This window comes from Bos taurus, chromosome 14 (assembly GCF_002263795.3).
Source record: "Bos taurus isolate L1 Dominette 01449 registration number 42190680 breed Hereford chromosome 14, ARS-UCD2.0, whole genome shotgun sequence".
Lineage (NCBI taxonomy): Eukaryota > Metazoa > Chordata > Mammalia > Artiodactyla > Bovidae > Bos > Bos taurus.
Window position 1 is genome coordinate 43204109 of NC_037341.1, and position 18075 is coordinate 43222183.

At 40.7% G+C, this 18075-nt stretch overlaps 1 protein-coding gene across 1 annotated transcript in view; it reads right to left on the reverse strand.

Moving 5' to 3' along the window:
* Window positions 1-18075, reverse strand: part of MRPS28 (mitochondrial ribosomal protein S28) — a 102107-nt gene extending 84032 nt beyond the window's left edge. The window contains exons 1-2 of the mRNA NM_001046401.1: window positions 17826-18075; window positions 2291-2472 (exon numbers count right to left, since the gene is read on the reverse strand). Coding sequence (NP_001039866.1) covers window positions 2291-2472; window positions 17826-18041 — 398 coding nt within the window. The 5' untranslated portion in view covers window positions 18042-18075. The remainder of the gene's footprint in view (window positions 1-2290; window positions 2473-17825) is intronic.

The following is an 18075-nucleotide window of genomic DNA, read 5'->3' on the forward strand; positions in this document are numbered from 1 at the left end:
AGGGTGGGATTTGGGAGAATGGCATTGAAACATGTATAATATCATATAAGAAACGAATCACCAGTCCAGGTTCAATGCAGGATACAGGATGCTTGGGGCTGGTGCACTGGGATGACCCAGAGGGATGGTACGGGGAGGGAGGTGGGAGGGAGGTTCAGGATGGGGAACATGTGTACATCCATGGTGGATTCATGCTGATGTATGGCAAAAGCAATACAATATTGTAAAGTAATTAGCCTCCAATTAAAATAAATAAATTTATATTTAAAAAATATAAAAATAAAAAACAAAATGATTAAAACTTTTGGGCTGGTACTGTAAGAGTTAGGCCCCAACCACACTGCCAAAATTTCTGAATGTAATTATAATATGCCTACTTTGCAACTCACTCAAAGTAGATCACAACACTGTTACTCATGCCTAAATACTATACTTAATATTCTAAATATTACTATTAATGCAATGCCTTTCCAGACTTTTCTTTTAAAAGTGTTTTTCAAACTTTTTTTGTATGCTAGAAATACTCTCCACCACTCCCTTCAACACCTTGAACAAGATGTTACCAGAACTGTAATATATAAAAACAGTGAAAGCAGAGCTGCTCTGAAATAGGACCTAACTGCCCCCTTTTCTCCCAGAACAATCTCTGAAGCCTTTTTGCACAACTCTATCCGATTAAATGGATATGAACCTGAGGAAACTCTGGGAGATGAGGAGGGTCAGGGAAGCCTGGCATGCTGCAGTGCATGGGGTCGCAAAGAGTCGGACATGACTTGGCAGCTGAACGACAACACGCTTCTTGGGACAAAAACGGAAAACTTGTTCTTTTAAACAACAATCAGAAATGAATATTAAAACAAAAAAAGCTACAGAACTTATTAAAAAGCTGTAATTTAGCTAATTAGAATATTCAGTTAGCCAAAACAATTTGGGATCCTTATCAATTGTTTATCACTTTTTTTAAAAAAGAAGCATTCTGGTGGCATTTTAAACATTTAGCAATAGAAGTAAGGGTAAAAGCTCTTCTCTGATTACTGTTATCTTCTACTCACTGAACATCTTGTCATCATATTACCTCTTCTTACTCATTTAATTACCAATTTTTAAAACTGATTTGTGCACTAGTTTATTATCTATTCTCCATTCTCCCAAGAGAGTAAGTTCCCCCAACTTCATGGAAGCAGAGAGCTAATCTGTCTTGTTTATGAGCCCTTATAAACAGTGCCTGCCAAACTGAAGAGATCCTAAACTCTTGGGTACTGTTAGCAAGAGCAAGAGCAGATCATTTTTCATTAATAGAAAATATATCAGTCATTTGCAAATGAAGTACTGCTTTATTTCATGTAAAGAAATTCTTTCTTCTCCTCCCTACAACTGATAAGTTTTACATCATGCCACCATGGATGCCACCCAGTTGAACTGGCCATCCTTATTCTTACAAGTTGACCTAATGTGAAGCCAGACCAGCAGGTATTAGCTTTATAAAAAGATGCATTTTATATATAAGTCTGCTGAATTATGAGTATTTTACCTGCTCAGCCAAATTTATTATAAACTGGCAAATGCCAGTGATATACATGTTTCTTTATATTTGTATATATTAAAAATTTATAGAAAAAATTCATTTCCATCTTGCTGACTATCGTTTTCCAATCTCAGAGTTTTAGGTCTGCATCTCTGTTCCCTCTTTATATTCTATTCCCAGGTCTCCCAACTTAGTGGGTTTCATAAGGCATATTTATATTCACAATTATCTTTATCTACAAAGACTATAAACAGAATGAATTCTGTTCAAATAACAGGAAAAATGGTAATCCAGAGAGCAGATGCAAAACAGGAAGAAAAAAATATGATAAAGAATCAGAATTTGGTACAATAAGAGAAAAGAACATAAAGAAAGAGAAATTAGAGGTTTCTCTTGAAAGGCAGATGGAGACTGTGAAAAAGAAGAGGCACAAAAGTTATACACACAATGGGTTGAACAGCATGTATTATTTACTCCAAAGATGGTTTTAATTTTATGATGTGGAACGGTTTATTATCAGGATGGACATTCAAATCTTCCCCAAAACTGATCTCACTGCTTTGAGAAGACATGAATCTAGCCTAGCCTAACTTGACTAATATAACATGATGTGAACTTGGCCTATGTGGACTAACTAGCATGATGAAGAGAAATAATCCTATTTTTTATCTTTTCAAAAAATCACCACTTAAAGTCCAACAATACTTTTGAGATATCTCAACTTTTATGCACACTCTTAAAGCATCTGGAAATGATTCTACTTACTCTCCATCCACTTCCGGTCTTTTACATACGCAATGAAACTTGCCGCCAAAATCTATATAAAGATCGTTCTCCACGATATGAAAGATTCGCCCAATGACTATTTTATCCTTTGCAGGTCCCATCTGTGTAAGAGGAGAATGTCTCAGCATAGATGCGAAGGATTCCACATTTTTCGGAGAGCCCTAAATATGAAAAGAGACATTGATACGCATGTAATTCAATGCAAAGGTATAATATGGTAAGCACAGTGACAGCTTCTGTGCCCATGCAGCCACCACCTCTTGGCTTCTCTGGTGACTCGGACGGTAAAGAATCTGCCTGCATTGCAGGAGACCAGGGTTCAACCACTGGGTTGGGAAGATCCCCTGGAGAAGGGAATGCCAACCCACTCCAGTATTCTGGGAAATCTCATGGACAGAGGAGCCTGGAGCGGTCGCAAAGATTCAGACATGACTGAGCAACTCACACACATACATATAGAGTAATAGCTTACAGGGGAAGTTTTTAAAAGTCAATTTGCTGTATATTTGTTTTGCAGCAATAATAAAAACACTGAAATAAAATCTTGCTTTAAAAAGTCAGGTACACTCTTCAGCTTCCTCCTCATTCTTTTCCTCCTTGAAGAGCCAGAGAAAAGCAGGCATCTGTGCTTGGGTGGAGATGTGGTGGCCCCGGGTGCAATCTGGAAGGTGAGCAGGTAAGAACCGTCCTTAGACAAAGCCTCAGGCCTGGGGTGAGGAGTGGGTGAGGAGGGGAGTATGCACGAAGGGTATCCAAGAAGGTAACTGGCTTCATTGCTATACTTAGTCACTCAGTCGAGTCTGACTCTTTGTGACCCCACGAACTGTAGCCCTCCAGACTCCTCTGTCCACGGAATTCTCCAGGCAAGAATACTGGAGTGGGTTGCCATGCTCTCCGGCAGGCAATCTTCCCAACCCAGGGATCGAACCCAGGTCTCCCTCACTGCAGGTGTTCTTTACTGTCTGAGCCAGCAGGGAAGTCCTCATTCCTATGTGACTATCTGCAAAAAAAAAAAAAAAGCCTTTGAATACAGGTTAATGAAAGTGACTATAGTTTTAATACAAATTTAAATAAACATTAAGATAAAAATGGTTATGGGTCATATAATTAGTAGTCTGAATTAGCAGTTCTTGTTACATAATATTTTTAAATGACCTGACTTTAATTTTAACATATTTTAATGCTGTAATTTTCTTTTCCTAAAATAAAATTTTAAAGGAAAGACAGCTTTAACTGTTTTGTGTTACTCATTTCTAGAAGTTGTTTTACATACTGAACTTATTTGAAGTAGGGTTGCATATATAATACAGGGCGATTATTTCTTTTTTTTTTTTTTTAACTTACAAAAATTTTTTTCCAAACACATGCTTTTTCAGAAATCCATGAGTACAGATTTATGTGCCTTCTACTCATCTTTGGCGGAGAAGGCAATGGCAACCCACTCCAGTACTCTTGCCTAGAAAATCCCATGGACGGAGGAGCCTGGTGGGCTGCCATCTATGGGGTCATACAGAGTCAGACACAACTGAAGCAACTTGGCAGCAGCACTCATCTTTGGGCTTCCCTGGGGCTCATTAGTAGAGAATTCGCCTGCCACTGCAGGAGACACAGGTTCAATCCCTGGGTAGGGAAGATCCCCTGGAAAAGGAAATGGCAACCCACTTCTTTCTTTTTCTTCATCTATTTTTTTGGGGTGGAGGTATTACTTAAATTTTTTTAATATATAAAGCATATGTGCATTGATGAGTGGTCATTCAGCCATGCCCAGTTCTTTGTGACCCAAAAGACTGTAGCCCACCAGGCTCCTCTGTCCATAGAATTTTCCAGGCAAGACTACTGCAGTGAGTTGCCATTTTCTTCTCTAGGGGATCTTCTAGACCTAAGGATCGAACACTCATCTCCTGTGTCTCTTGCAATGGCAGGGGGATTCTTTACCACTGAGCCACCTGGGAAGCCTATAAAGAATATGCATAAATTAATATGTATAAAACTATCATGCATATGAAGATATTTAATATACAGCTTGGAATCAGAGGAAGCACGAGATAGCAGTGAGTGCAGGCACCTCCTTTCACACATGAATACCATATCTGCTACTCACCACCACGTGACAGGCTGAAAAGTGATTTTAAATACAAGTTGCTTCAAAAGATGGAAAGTACAAACATGACTAAAAAACTTAAAAGGAAGCAAACAGTACAGCAGAATAATAAATATTCAGGAAATCGGGTTCTATGAGTAACTCAGCCACTAAATAGCTAAACATCTTGACTGTCACTTAACCTCTCTGGATCTGTCTTCTCACTTGTTAATGAAAAGGTTGGCTACCTCTCAAGTTTAGGAGTAGGAATTCTTAAATATTCTACAATATAAAATGGTTTTATAAAGTAATAAACTGTTGAAAGGGGAAGACAAATCCTACCCAGCTCCCTCTTTTAACACAAACAGTAACAAAAATAATGAAATGGTATTTGTACCTTACTTCATATTAGTTAACAAGAAAAACATTTTTACATGTGTCTTCTCTGACAGGTAAATTAAAAATTACGTCCTTATATTAACTGTACTACAACAACTTTAGTTTCTTCAACCCTAACCAATAAATGCTATGCTCATAACAAAGTTCTTTTAGTAAAATTAATGGAGTAGTGGTTCAAGATGGCACAGTGGAACCTTAACATTTTTCTCTCCCTCCCTCTGAAATTCCATTCAGAGATGGTAAAGAAAGAAAATGAAAGTCGCTCAGCTGTGTCTGACTCTTTGCGACCCCAAGGCTTCTCCAGGCCAGAATACTGGACTGGGCAGCCGTTCTCTTCTCCAGGGGATCTTTCCAACCTAGGGATGAAACCTGGGTCTCCTGCATTGCAGGCACATTCTTTACCTGCTGAGCCCTCAGGGAAGCCCAAGAATAATGGAGTGGGTAGCCTATCCCTTCTCTAGAGGATCTTCTCAACCCAGGAATTGAACCAGGGTCTCCTGCATTGCAGGCAGATTCTTTACCAGCTGAGCTCCTAGGGAAGCCCAATGATGGTAAAAGAATGAACAAAAAAATTACAAACTGCCAATATTAAAGAGAACAGAATGGAGACAAAAAGTATGCAAGAAATTTAAACAACTTTCTAGTGGACCAAAAGCATGCAGAAGGGTGATAACTAGTGAAGGAGAGTGAAGGAAACTGCAGCTAAAAATACACAGAAGGAAGAACCTATGAAAACAAGCCAATCTATTCTGAAGAATCCCATAAAGGCACAGGACTCCATCATGCCAGGAATTATAGAAAGCTGGAATGAGAAGCGAGGCTGAAAACAAGTGGAATAATTAAAAGAATATAGTCAGGGAAGGCAATTTTCTGTCCAGCACAGAACATTTGACAGAAAGGCCACGTGCACCACACCTAGAAATAAGGTGTTTATTGCCCTGGCAAAATAAATACATTTTTTCTCTTCTCTAAAAAAAATAATTAAATAAATAAATGCTCTAGAGAAATAAGTCTGGAGAGCTGATTATGCAGCAACAGGTAACTCAGTCCATCAGGAAAGAAAAGAATCAAAATGACAGCTGTCTGGCAAGGCATGAGCAGTTGGTAAGGCCTGGAGTAGGAGCACAGGCTCCTCAAGGCTCTGAGGTTGGACTGTGTGGCTCAGGTCCTGACGGTCCGCTCACCTGCTCTGCGGTTGGGGCAATATACTTAGACTCTCTGTGCTACTGTTTACTCACATATAAAAGGGGGTTAATAATTATGCCTATTTCACAGGGCTGTTATGAGGATTAAATAAATAGCCACATGTAAAGCTCTCAAAATATGCCTCTGGTAGGACCATCACCCCCTAAAATGTAGCTTAAAAAAAAGCTAATCAATTCATTATAGACCCAGTCATCACTGGGGCTTCCTGGGTGGTTCAGATGTTAAAAGAATCTGCCTGCAATGCAGGAGACCCAGGTTCGATCCCTGGGTTGGAAAGATCCCCTGGAGGAGGGCATGGCAACCCACTCCAGTATTCTTGCCTAGAGAACCCCACAGACAGAGGAACCTGACAGGCTACAGTTTTTTAAAGGGTTGCAAAGAGTCGGACACAACTGAAGCAACTTAGCACTCATGCACAGGCAGAGATTCAGATACAATATATTAGCTTAAGTGGCTGGAAGAGGCTTTTAATAGCTTGCTTGGGGGACTGAATGAAACCTGGACCCAATGACAGACTATACTAGATGAAGTTGAAATACCAGAACTTCCTTAGTATACCATTGAGAAAGGTCTTCAAAGGCTAGAAGAGAATATAACGTTAGGATGGATTTATTATTTATGATCTGTTCACCACCTCTTATTATGGCCCCAGGAGGATCTATAAGATACATACTTTACCAAGACTAAGAGAAACACCTTTGAGAAGGGAGTCCCAGCATTTCTGAGAGCCATGTGGTAGCTGTTCTCCATAGGCCAGGACTAACAGTGAGAACCGCTGCCAACAAGAGCTCCCTGAACTCAATGGGAAAATGAGATTCTTTAGTGGCAGGAGTCAGGTCAGGACTTCTTAGCCAACAACATGATGGGCATGGTTATCATAATGCTGCAGAGCCTAACAACCTGTAGAGTTTTCTGGTACTGGCTGGTTGGTTATGGTGTCCTTAGAAATAAAATAGATGGGAAAACTCTAATTCTAGAGAACAAAAGTCTGATTTGAATCACCACATATGAAACTCACGGCCCCTCAACCAATTCCCTTGAACCAATTCCCAGACATCAAGCTTTTCAAATAAAAAGGAGGTTGTGTCCCCTTGCGGAAGGATGCTATTACCAAACCCGAAATCTGGACCACCAATCTTCCTTCCAGCTTTCCCAAAGGGGTCTGTGGCTATTTACCAGAACTGAGGAAGGAGAAATTAGCAGACTTTTCAGAGATAATCTGAACTGACACTAACTCTTCCAGAACAAATTCAGTGCCAGTCAGAACAAGGGCTTATGGAGATTGCGTGATAAATGGAGTTTTAGCTCAGATCTATCTCATGAACCTGCTCTATGGTTATTCTCCCTAGAATGCACAACTGGAACATGTATAGTCAGCCACTGGCAGGATCTCCACACTGGTTCCTTGATCTGTGGAGTGAAGGCTATTAGAGTAGGAATGGCCAAGTGAGAACTTCCGCTACCTACCAAAGAAGTAAGTCAAAGGCAAAATACCACCTTCCTAGGGCACTGCAGCAGTCAGCACCTCTGTCAAGGACCTGGAAGATGCAGGGTAGTGACTCCTACCACATCCGCATTCAACTTGCCTACGAGGCCCTGAAGAAAACAGACAGGTCTTCCAGAAGGACAATTTATTGTCATAAACTTAATCAAGGGGTAACTCCAATTGCAGCTGTTGTTCCAGATGTGATTTCATGGCTGGAGTAAATTAAAATATCCCTCAGCACCTGGCATGCAATAATTATCTAACAAATGCTTTCTTTTTCTAGACCTGTTAGTAAAGATGATATACCTCCGGGTTACATTAACTCTCTAGCTCTATGCCACAGTCTAGTTTACATAGACTCTGAAGCCCACTCCATTCCACAGGACAGTATGCTACTCCATTACACACGCTGACTTGACCTGGAAGCAGAAAACTGCAACTACTCTCGAAACATGGTAAGACACCTCTATGCCAGAGGGTGGGAAATGAATCTCACAAAAATGCTGGGCCTTGGTTGAAATTCCCAGGGGGCCACAGGTCTGGGCTATGTCGAGATATCCTTTCCTACCACAAAGAAGCTCAGTGCTTAATGGGTCTCTTTGATTTTTGGAGGCAACAAATACTTCATATGGACATGTTTCTTCAATTCTTTTAACAAGTAACCCAAAAAGCTGCCAGTGTTGAGTGGGGCCCAGAACAAGCTAAGACTCTGCAAGAGGTGCAAGTCATCAGGCAAGCTCTTCCACTACTTGAGTTTTATAACCTGGCAGACGTGATGCTTGCAGTACAGAGATGGACAATGAGTATTCTGAGAGGTCTCTATGAGTAGCGTATGCAGAACTAGCGTAGCCCTGAACGACAGCAGTAGAGGGCTCTGAGCAGGGCACTTGAAGGATTATCTTTCTGCAAAGACAGATGGCCTAAAGTGAGGACCAAAAATGATTTGTGTCAAGTGACTAATGATTGTGCTGGATGGTCAGAGATTTAGCAGAAACAGGATTGGGAAATATGTGACAAGAAGGTCTGGGAAGAGGGATGGTATGGGGAGGAAGGAGGGAGGAGGGTTCAGGATGGGGAACACATGTATACCTGTAGCGGATTCATTTTGATATTTGGCAAAACTAATACAATTTGTAAAGTTTAAAAATAAAATAAAATAATAAAAAAAAAGAAAACATTGTAAAGTTAAAAAAAAAGAGAGAGAGATAGGAAGACAGATCTCTCTCAAACAGGCACAGAGTGAAAAAATAAATGAGTCACACGTGAATAATTTCTTCAGCAGAGAAGAATCTTAATAATCAAGGGACAAGACAGCTAGTCATGTGGAGTCAGTCAACCTCTCTCCCTGATACTCTTGCCCACCTCCCCAGTGGGTTCAAGAACAAAGTTTCCATGACAGCAGGGATGTGCTTCTGTCTTGGGGGTAGGAAGAGTATCTCAACATGGCCCAGACCACTGGTCAACTAGAAATTTTACCAGCTGCTAGGCCCCTGAATTTCTGTGGTATGGAACTTGTGCATAGATTCGGGAATACTGATTTCCATTCACCCTGTGAGTAGTGATCTGTCTACAGTCACTGCTAAATGACCAATCTACCATGGCAGAAACCAATACTAAGCTTCCAAGACAGTATGATTCCCTGGGAGCATCGGCCAGCCACCTGGTAGCAAATTGGCAACATAGGACTATTTGAAATGGAAAGGGCAGTGATATATTTATCACTGGAATGGACATTTATTCTGAATATGGATTTGCCTTCCCTGCCCACAAAGCTTCTACCAAAACCACCATTCATGAACTTACAGATTCTCATGTTCATTGTCATGGTATTCCAAATAGCATTATTTCTAACTAAAAAAATCATTAATTATGTGGGATAATGGGGTCACGCTTATGGACTTCACTGAGCTGACTAGTGCTGGACCTGGCAGACTACTGAAATGCAACTTCTCTTTAAATTAAATTTTCTATTTTGAGACCATTGTAAATTCACATGCAATTGCAAGAAATAATACATGGAGAGCTCCTACAATGTTTATCAGTTCTCCCAATGGTAATATCTTGTAAATCACAGTATACTACAACCAGGAAAGTGACATTGATGTAATCCATCAGTAGTATTCAGATTTCACCAGTTTCAGGTGTAATCATTTGTGTGTATATTTAGTTCTATATACTTTTATCATATGTGAAGGTTCACATATACACCACCAGAGTCAAGTCACAGGACGTTCCATCACCACGATGATCCCTTGTGCTGTCCTTCCACTCCTTATCTCCCTTCTGCCCTATCCTAACTCTTAGCAACTATATATCTGTTCCCCATCTCAGTAATTACACTATTTCAATAATGTCATATAAACAGAATCACAAAGTATGTAACTCCTTGGGATTGGCTTTTTTCACAAAGCATAACTCACTTGAGAGCAATTCAAGTTGCTGTATGTATCAATCACTGGTTCCTCTTTACTGCTGAGTCATATTCCACAAGATAGATATACCACGTTATGTTTAACCATTGACCAGTTGAAGGACATCTGGGCTGTTTTCAGTTTTTGGCTATAATAAATAAATAAATCTCCTATGGCCACTTCTGTGTAAGTTTTTATATGAACATAAGTTTTCATTTCTCTGGGATACACATCCTCTGCTCCAGTGTGCATTTATCTCCTTTGGGAGGATGTGACCATCTCAACCTGAGTAGCTGGTCAGAGGCCAGAGGACTTGAGTCGCTGACTTCTGGACTGGGCGTCTATCACTCCACGTTTGCCAGCTGACAATAGCAGAGTGCCCCAAGGTTTACAAAGAGAGGGAGAAGACAAATGGGATAATCACCGTTTAATTTTATTCCGAAATCCCTACAAACCAGGCTCCACTCAAATGCTATTGCTTTATTTCCTGTTATTTAATGCCAACAGATAAAAACAAACTTAAGCATCATAATCACATTAGAAAAATTAATCACAAGAAAAATCTTAACAAAACCTTTAAAAGTAAAAACAAAATAAAGGAAAATCCAAACATATTAGAAGAAAGTGAGATGTCTAAGGAAAGAGACATAATAAGTGAAAGCTAATGCTGACTTGGGAAATCATAGGAGTCTGATTGTATATGATCAGAGCATATTACCACCCAAGAAACAGAATACATACAGAATATATTCATCTTTTCTTTTAGGCAATGGCACCCCACTCCAGCACTCTTGCCTGGAAAATCCCATGGACGGAGGAGCCTAATGGGCCGAAGTCCATGGGGTCGCTAAGAGTCAGACACAACTGAGCTACTTCACTTTCACTTTTCACTTTCATGCATTGGAGAAGGAAATGGCAACCCACTCCAGTGTTCTTGCCTGGAGAATCCCAGGGACGGGGGAGCCTGGTGGGCTGCCGTCTATGGGGTCGCACAGAGTTGGACACGACTGAAGCGACTTAGCAGCAGCAGCAGCAGCAGTACTATTTATATCAATATGTATATTACAGCTGTTGATAAAAACCTACTTTCCTTAGAGATTTATATCTACCTCAATACACTCTTTCATTGTTATTATATTAACTGGTCATTTCCTCTAAACCTGCTTTGAAAATGTTTTACTCTACTATGAAACTAAATATTTCAGAAGGCTTGTATTACTAACTTGGAGATAATTCTCCTAGAATTCTATAATGTAAAAATCAGGGAATACTATGGTTAAAACCAGAAATGTTTTGCTTCATTTCTTTACATATTAGTTTTTAAAACATTGGTGTAATTTTTTAAGTTGTCAATATAAAACTAGTGAGAAAACAAAGGGGTAAATAAAGCTGTATGAGTATTGCCAGTATATGAATTTAGAAGACTTATATTAAAAATAAGACAACTGAAACCAATCCTTCAAATAAGCTATTTTGGGATTTTTCAGTATTCTGAAAAGACAAAATATCTGATTTAAATATTCGGTTGGAATATTCCATCATTTTGAAATAAAAAATACCAATAAGAAATATTCATGAAAAATTTTAAAAATATTTACATAAAATCTATCTAATATATTGCTAAAATGAAACTATAAAGTGTATTATAACATCAGTATTCTACATAAATCAGCTAAAATAGTTACTCATCATCCTAAAACAATAAAATGTTCTGTGCGGCCTTAAAAATTCTTGCAACCCATTTTCTCAACGTGCTGTAAAGTAACATGCCACCCTCTACTGTTAAGAAACAGTAACGTTCATAAAGCAGAAAACCAGTTTTTTGCTCAACTGTTGCCACCTGGTGGCTATAACATGGATTTTTCACTACTCCACAGCTCTCAATCGACTTAACAGGGTCTACAAATCTCTGTTCCCTAGAGGAAATGGCAACCCACCCCGGCCCCCCGCCCCCTCCCCTCCAGTATCCTTGCCTGGAGAATCCCATGGACACAGGAGCCTGGCAGGCTACAGTGCATGGGGTTGCAAGAGTCGGACACGACTTGGCGACTAAACTACTACTATTACTAAGTGCCATAAGAGGGTTAAAGGTTTTAAAATATTTTTAAAAGGAAAAAGGCAATTGACTTTAAAAATGTAACATTTAGCAAATATTTACCAGGTCCTCTATACTAAGCGTGTGTTACGTTGGTTACAAAAATGAAAAGGACTTGGTCCCCATCCTACCAAAAATAAAACACTTTACAGAGACACATGAATATCTTAAAATAATGAACCAAGGAAAAGAGAAATGAATAAGTGAGCATGGACGAATAAATGGACTTTCAGGTCACTGAAACTTGAGATCACTTGAGATCGCTGAAATAGGCAATTCACATGAATTGTCCTTGATTAAATTCCCGCCTGCAGGGGAAAGTTCCTTTTAAGGATAACTTACTTGGTTCTTACTGAATATTTCGTATTTCTGAGGTGCACATATAGATACATGTGTCTACATTTTAAAGATAAGAATTTAACCATTGGGTACAAGGTTAACTTTCATTCATTCATATATATATATGTGTGTATGTGTTCACTTTCATATATATATATGTGTGTGTGTGTGTGTGTATGTATGTGTGTGTGTGTGTGTGTGTGTGTGTGTGTGTATGCTTTCCTGATGGCTCAGCAAGTAAAGAATCCGGCTGCAATACAGGAGACACAAAAGATGCAGGCTCAATTCCTGGGTTGGGAAGATTCCTGGGGGACGGCATGGTAACCCATTCCAGTATTCTTGCCTGGAGAATCCATGGACAAAGGAGCCTGGAGGGCTACAGTTCAATGGGTCGCAAAGAGTCAGACATGACTAAGTGCGCACACACACACACATTTTAATCAAAGCCCCTGGACTTTCGATATAAGTCTCACCTGGTTGGAGAGATGATAAAGGCCTAAACAAGAGATAATTTTTACTACAGAATTTGTAGGCAGGGAAGCTAATTTTAGGGGGAAGAACAAAGGTAAAGATATCATGCTTTGTTTAGGGAACAGCTGGCTAAAATGTCTGGCTCCAAAAGCTATCTTTAAAGCAGAAACCATGTTACAAATTAAATCTTATATAGAACCCAATATATATAAAAATAAGCATAGTATTTTGGTGGTATAAGTACATTTTATCAGTTCAAATTCATAGAATTTACTTAATATTAAGTAAAAAACTGTGAACATGCAATTATTTTGATAAAAATTACAAACTAGTATCAGAAGTGAGGGATAACAATTTCTGTATTTTGACTGCCCAATACCAAGAAAATCTACTAATAATACCCCACATGTATAAGTGGGTGAGGAAACAGGCACTGTCACACACTGTAAGTGGGAGTGTGGTGCAGTGTGTATCTATCAAAACTCAAACTGCGTGTGTACACTTTTAGTCAGTATATATCCCATATATATGGATAAGGGTGTGCTCAGTTGTGTCTGACTCTTTGCAACCCCATGGACTGTAGCCCACCAGGTTCCTCTGTTCATGGAATTTTCTAGGCAAGAATACTGAAGCAAGTTGCCATTTTCTACTCTAGGGGATCTTACTGACCCAGGGTTTGAACTGGCGTCTCCAGCATCTTCTGCATTGGCAGGTGGATTCCTTACCACTGAGCCACCTGGTGGCTAAGTCATGTCCAGTTCTTTGCAATTCCAAGGACTGTAGCCACATCAGACTCTGACAATGGGATTTCCCAGGCAGGACTAAAGGAGTGGGTTGCCATTTCCTTCTCCAGCGGTTCTTTCCCATCCAGGAATTAAACCCCCATCTCCTGTATTGGCAGGCAGAATGATAGAAGAATCATAATTCAAAGCAAGATCGTCTGAATCAAGAAGTTTCATTCTTAAACATTAAGGATGTAGTTAAAAAACCTGCATGTTTTTAAGTATATCTGTATATATAATTAACTTATATTCATATATGCATACATAAAATCTCTACTAGTATGCATTTATAAAAATACACATTCCAGCTTTGAGAAAATGAGGGAAAGGAGGCTTTTATATGCACTTAGTAACCTTCAATGCTATTTACTTTCTCCCTTAACAACATCACTTTTATACTTTACAATTTTTTTTCAAAAATCCTGATCACACAATCAGATCAGATCAGATCAGATCAGTTGCTCAATTATGTCCGACCCTTTGCGACCCCATGAATCACAGCACGCCAGGCCTCCCTGTCCATCACCAACTCCCGGAGTTCACTCAGACTCATGTCCATCGAGTCAGTGATACCATCCAGCCATCTCATCCTCTGTCGTCCCCTTCTCCTCCTGTCCCCAATCCCTCCCAGCATCAGAGTCTTTTCCAATGAGTCAACTCTTCACATGAGGTGGCCAAAGTACTGGAGTTTCAGCTTTAGCATCATTCCTTCCAAAGAAATCCCAGGGCTGATCGCCTTCAGAATGGACTAGTTGGATTTCCTTGCAGTCCAAGGGACTCTCAAGAGTCTTCTCCAACACCACAGTTCAAAAGCATCAGTTCTTCGGCGCTCAGCCTTCTTCACAGTCCAACTCTCACATCCATACATGACCACTGGAAAAACCATAGCCTTGACTAGACGAACCTTTGTTGGCAAAGTAATGTCTCTGTTTTTGAATATGCTATCTAAGTTGGTCATAACTTTCCTTCCAAGGAGTAAGCGTCTTTTAATTTCATGTCTACAGTCACCATCTGTAGTGATTTTGGAACCCAGAAAAATAACTGTTTCCACTGTTTCCCCATCAATTTCCCATGAAGTGATGGGACCAGATGCCATGATCTTCGTTTTCTGAATGTTGAGCTTTAAGCCAACTTTTTCACTCTCCTCTTTCACTTTCATCAAGAGGCTTTTGAGTTCCTCTTCATTTTCTGCCATAAGGGTGGTGTCATCTGCATATCTGAGGTTATTGATATTTCTCCCGGCAATCTTGATTCCAGCTTGTGTTTCTTCCAGTCCAGCGTTTCTCATGATGTACTCTGCATAGAAGTTAAATAAACAGGGTGACAATATACAGCCTTGACGAACTCCTTTTCCTATTTGGAACCAGTCTGTTGTTCCATGTCCAGTTCTAACTGTTGCTTCCTGACCTGCATACAGGTTTCTCAAGAGGCAGATCAGGTGGTCTGGTATTCCCATCTCTTGAAGAATTTTCCACAGTTTATTGTGATCCACACAGTCAAAGGCTTTGGCATAGTCAATAAAGCAGAAATAGATGTTTTTCTGGAACTCTCTTGCTTTTTCCATGATCCAGCAGATGTTGGCAATTTGATCTCTGGTTCCTCTGCCTTTTCTAAAACCAGCTGGAACATCAGGAAGTTCACGGTTCACATATTGCTGAAGCCTGGCTTGGAGAATTTTGAGCATTACTTTACTAGTGTGTGAGATGACTGCAATTGTGCAGTAGTTTGAGCATTCTTTGGCATTGCCTTTCTTTGGGATTGGAATGGAAACGGACCTTTTCCAGTCCTGTGGCCACTGCTGAGTTTTCCAAATTTGCTGGCATATTGAGTGCAGCACTTTCACAGCATCATCTTTCAGGATTTGAAATAGCTCCCCTGGAATTCCATCACCTCCACTAGCTTTGTTCGTAGTGATGCTTTCTAAGGCCCACTTGACTTCACATTCCAGGATGTCTGGCTCTAGGTCAGTGATCACACCATCGTGATTATCTGGGTCGTGAAGATCTTTTTTGTACAGTTCTTCTGTGTATTCTTGCCATCTCTTCTTAATATCTTCTGCTTCTGTTAGGTCCATACCATTTCTGTCCTTTATCGAGCTCATCTTTGCATGAAATGTTCCTTTGGTATCTCTGATTTTCTTGAAGAGATCCCTAGTCTTTCCCATTCTGTTGTTTTCCTCTATTTCTTTGCATTGATCGCTGAAGAAGGCTTTCTTATCTCTTCTTGCTGTTCTTTGGAACTCTGCATTCAGATGTTTATATCTTTCCTTTGCTCCTTTGCTTTTCGCTTCTCTTCTTTTCACAGCTATTTGTAAGGCCTCCCCAGACAGCCATTTTGCTTTTTTGCATTTCTTTTCCATGGGGATGGTCTGGATCCCTGTCTCCTGTACAATGTCACGAACCTCATTCCGTAGCTCATCAGGCACTCTATCTATTGGATCTAGGCCCTTAAATCTATTTCTCACTTCCACTGTATTATCATAAGGGATTTGATTTAGGTCATACCTGAATGGCCTAGTGGTTTTCCCTACTTTCTTCAACTTAAGTCTGAATTTGGCAATAAGGAGTTCATGATCTGAGCCACAGTCAGCTCCTGGTCTTGTTTTTGCTGACTGTATAGAGCTTCTCCATCTTTGGCTGCAAAGAATATAATCAATCTGTTTTCGGTGTTGACCATCTGGTGATGTCCACATACAGAGTCTTCTCTTGTGTTGTTGGAAGAGGGTGTTTGTTATGACCAGTGCATTTTCTTGGCAAAACTCTATTAGTCTTTCCCCTGCTTCATTCCGTATTCCAAGGCCAAATTTGCCTGTTACACCAGGTGTTTCTTGACTTCCTACTTTTGCATTCCAGTCCCCTATAATGAAAAGGACATCTTTTTTGGGTGTTAGTTCTAAAAGGTCTTGTAGGTCTTCATAGAACCGTTCAACTTCACACAATAAAGACAAACTTTATTCATCTTGTAATGTCAGGATACTCTGCAATTAAATGGTTCCAGAAATTTCTAAGAGCGAAATGATTTTTCACAAAATTGAATCTTTACACCAATACCTATCAATTACTCATAGTCTTCATCATAAATATATCAGAAAAATACTGAATACCTCCAATAGCAGCAGTTGCTGCTGCTGCTAAGTCGCTTCAGTCCTGTCCGACACTAAAATAAAACTAACCTGTTATGTTCGGTTTTCTTATTACTCTGACGATTGTTCTTGCTCTGTTTTATTCTGGACTAGCACGTTTTATTAACATGCTCAAGCCTGTGCTATCCTCACTTGTCCAACTGTTTGTGAGCAGTCACACAGAAATCTCAATTCAAAGACTGCCCAGGCTGTCTTGAAGTTCAAATGTGCACTGTGCGTTCTATTCCTTCATTCACGCATCTGGCAAACACGGAGTGCCCACTAAGAGTCAAGCACTGTGCAGTTTTCTGTAACCCAGGACACTACCTGTCTGTGAACTGTTTGGGACTGGTTCCCAGGGGGCTAAGTACAGAAATTGGGAGTTTATTTTTATACAGTTTAATACTGCCAACTTCATGTCTGCTAGCTCAAAAAAATCTAATTTGTTTTTCTGCCTATTTCTTCCATTTCACCTATCTAATAATTTTATCGTATTTTACAGAATTATTGCCTGGGGCAGATGGATTTTTTTTTTTTAAGGTCATTTACAGAAAAAGTGAAGTACTGATAGGTTAAATTACTTGCTTAACTTCATAATGACACTTATTCTGTCATTTACCTATCCACTGAATTAAGAAATATTTCTTTAGAGCCTGGGACACCAGACACTAAGTTCCACGCTGCAGCTACTGTGCACAAGAGAAGCCGAGAGCCCAGCCTCTTTCAGCTGAGTCCCACTCGGAGTCCCAGGAGTCGCCCTAGACGCGCCGCCGGCAGCTCTCGCTGCTGGTTTCCCTTATAGCATTCAATTCAGAAGACGCGTGCAAAGGAGTGTGGACAATGCAGGCCCAACATGTAGATACCATACTGAAGTACAACAAACCGAGGAAGAACACGACCACACGCTGTTCCAAGCGACCAGCCCAAACTTTACTTCCTACGCTGGGCCCCGCCCCCGGCTCCGCCTCTCGGTCTCACCCAACTTCGCCGGGCCCAACAACGAAGTCAAGCTCCGCCCTGCCCCCGGCTCCATCATGACTCCGCCTCCCACCCCGCCTGCGGGCTCCGCCCCCAACTCCGGCCCCGCCCGCCAACGAGTGCCAGGCTTAGCTCTCGCGACTCACCCTCGTCCGGGCGAGCTCCGCCTTCCGCTGCAGCTCCGAGTGCCGCTCCAAAGCGCTTGCGAAGCCGCCTGGGCGCGGCCTAGGCTCCGTAGAATTAGAACTCTCGCTTCCGGAGCCACTCTCAGTGCCTGCTCCTCGACAGGATCGAGAAAAGAGAAACACTCGCAGAAAATGACTCTCGGCAGTCACGGCACGGGTCCGACACAGCGCCGCCATGACGGATCCACGACCTCTGACCTTTGGCTTCTCC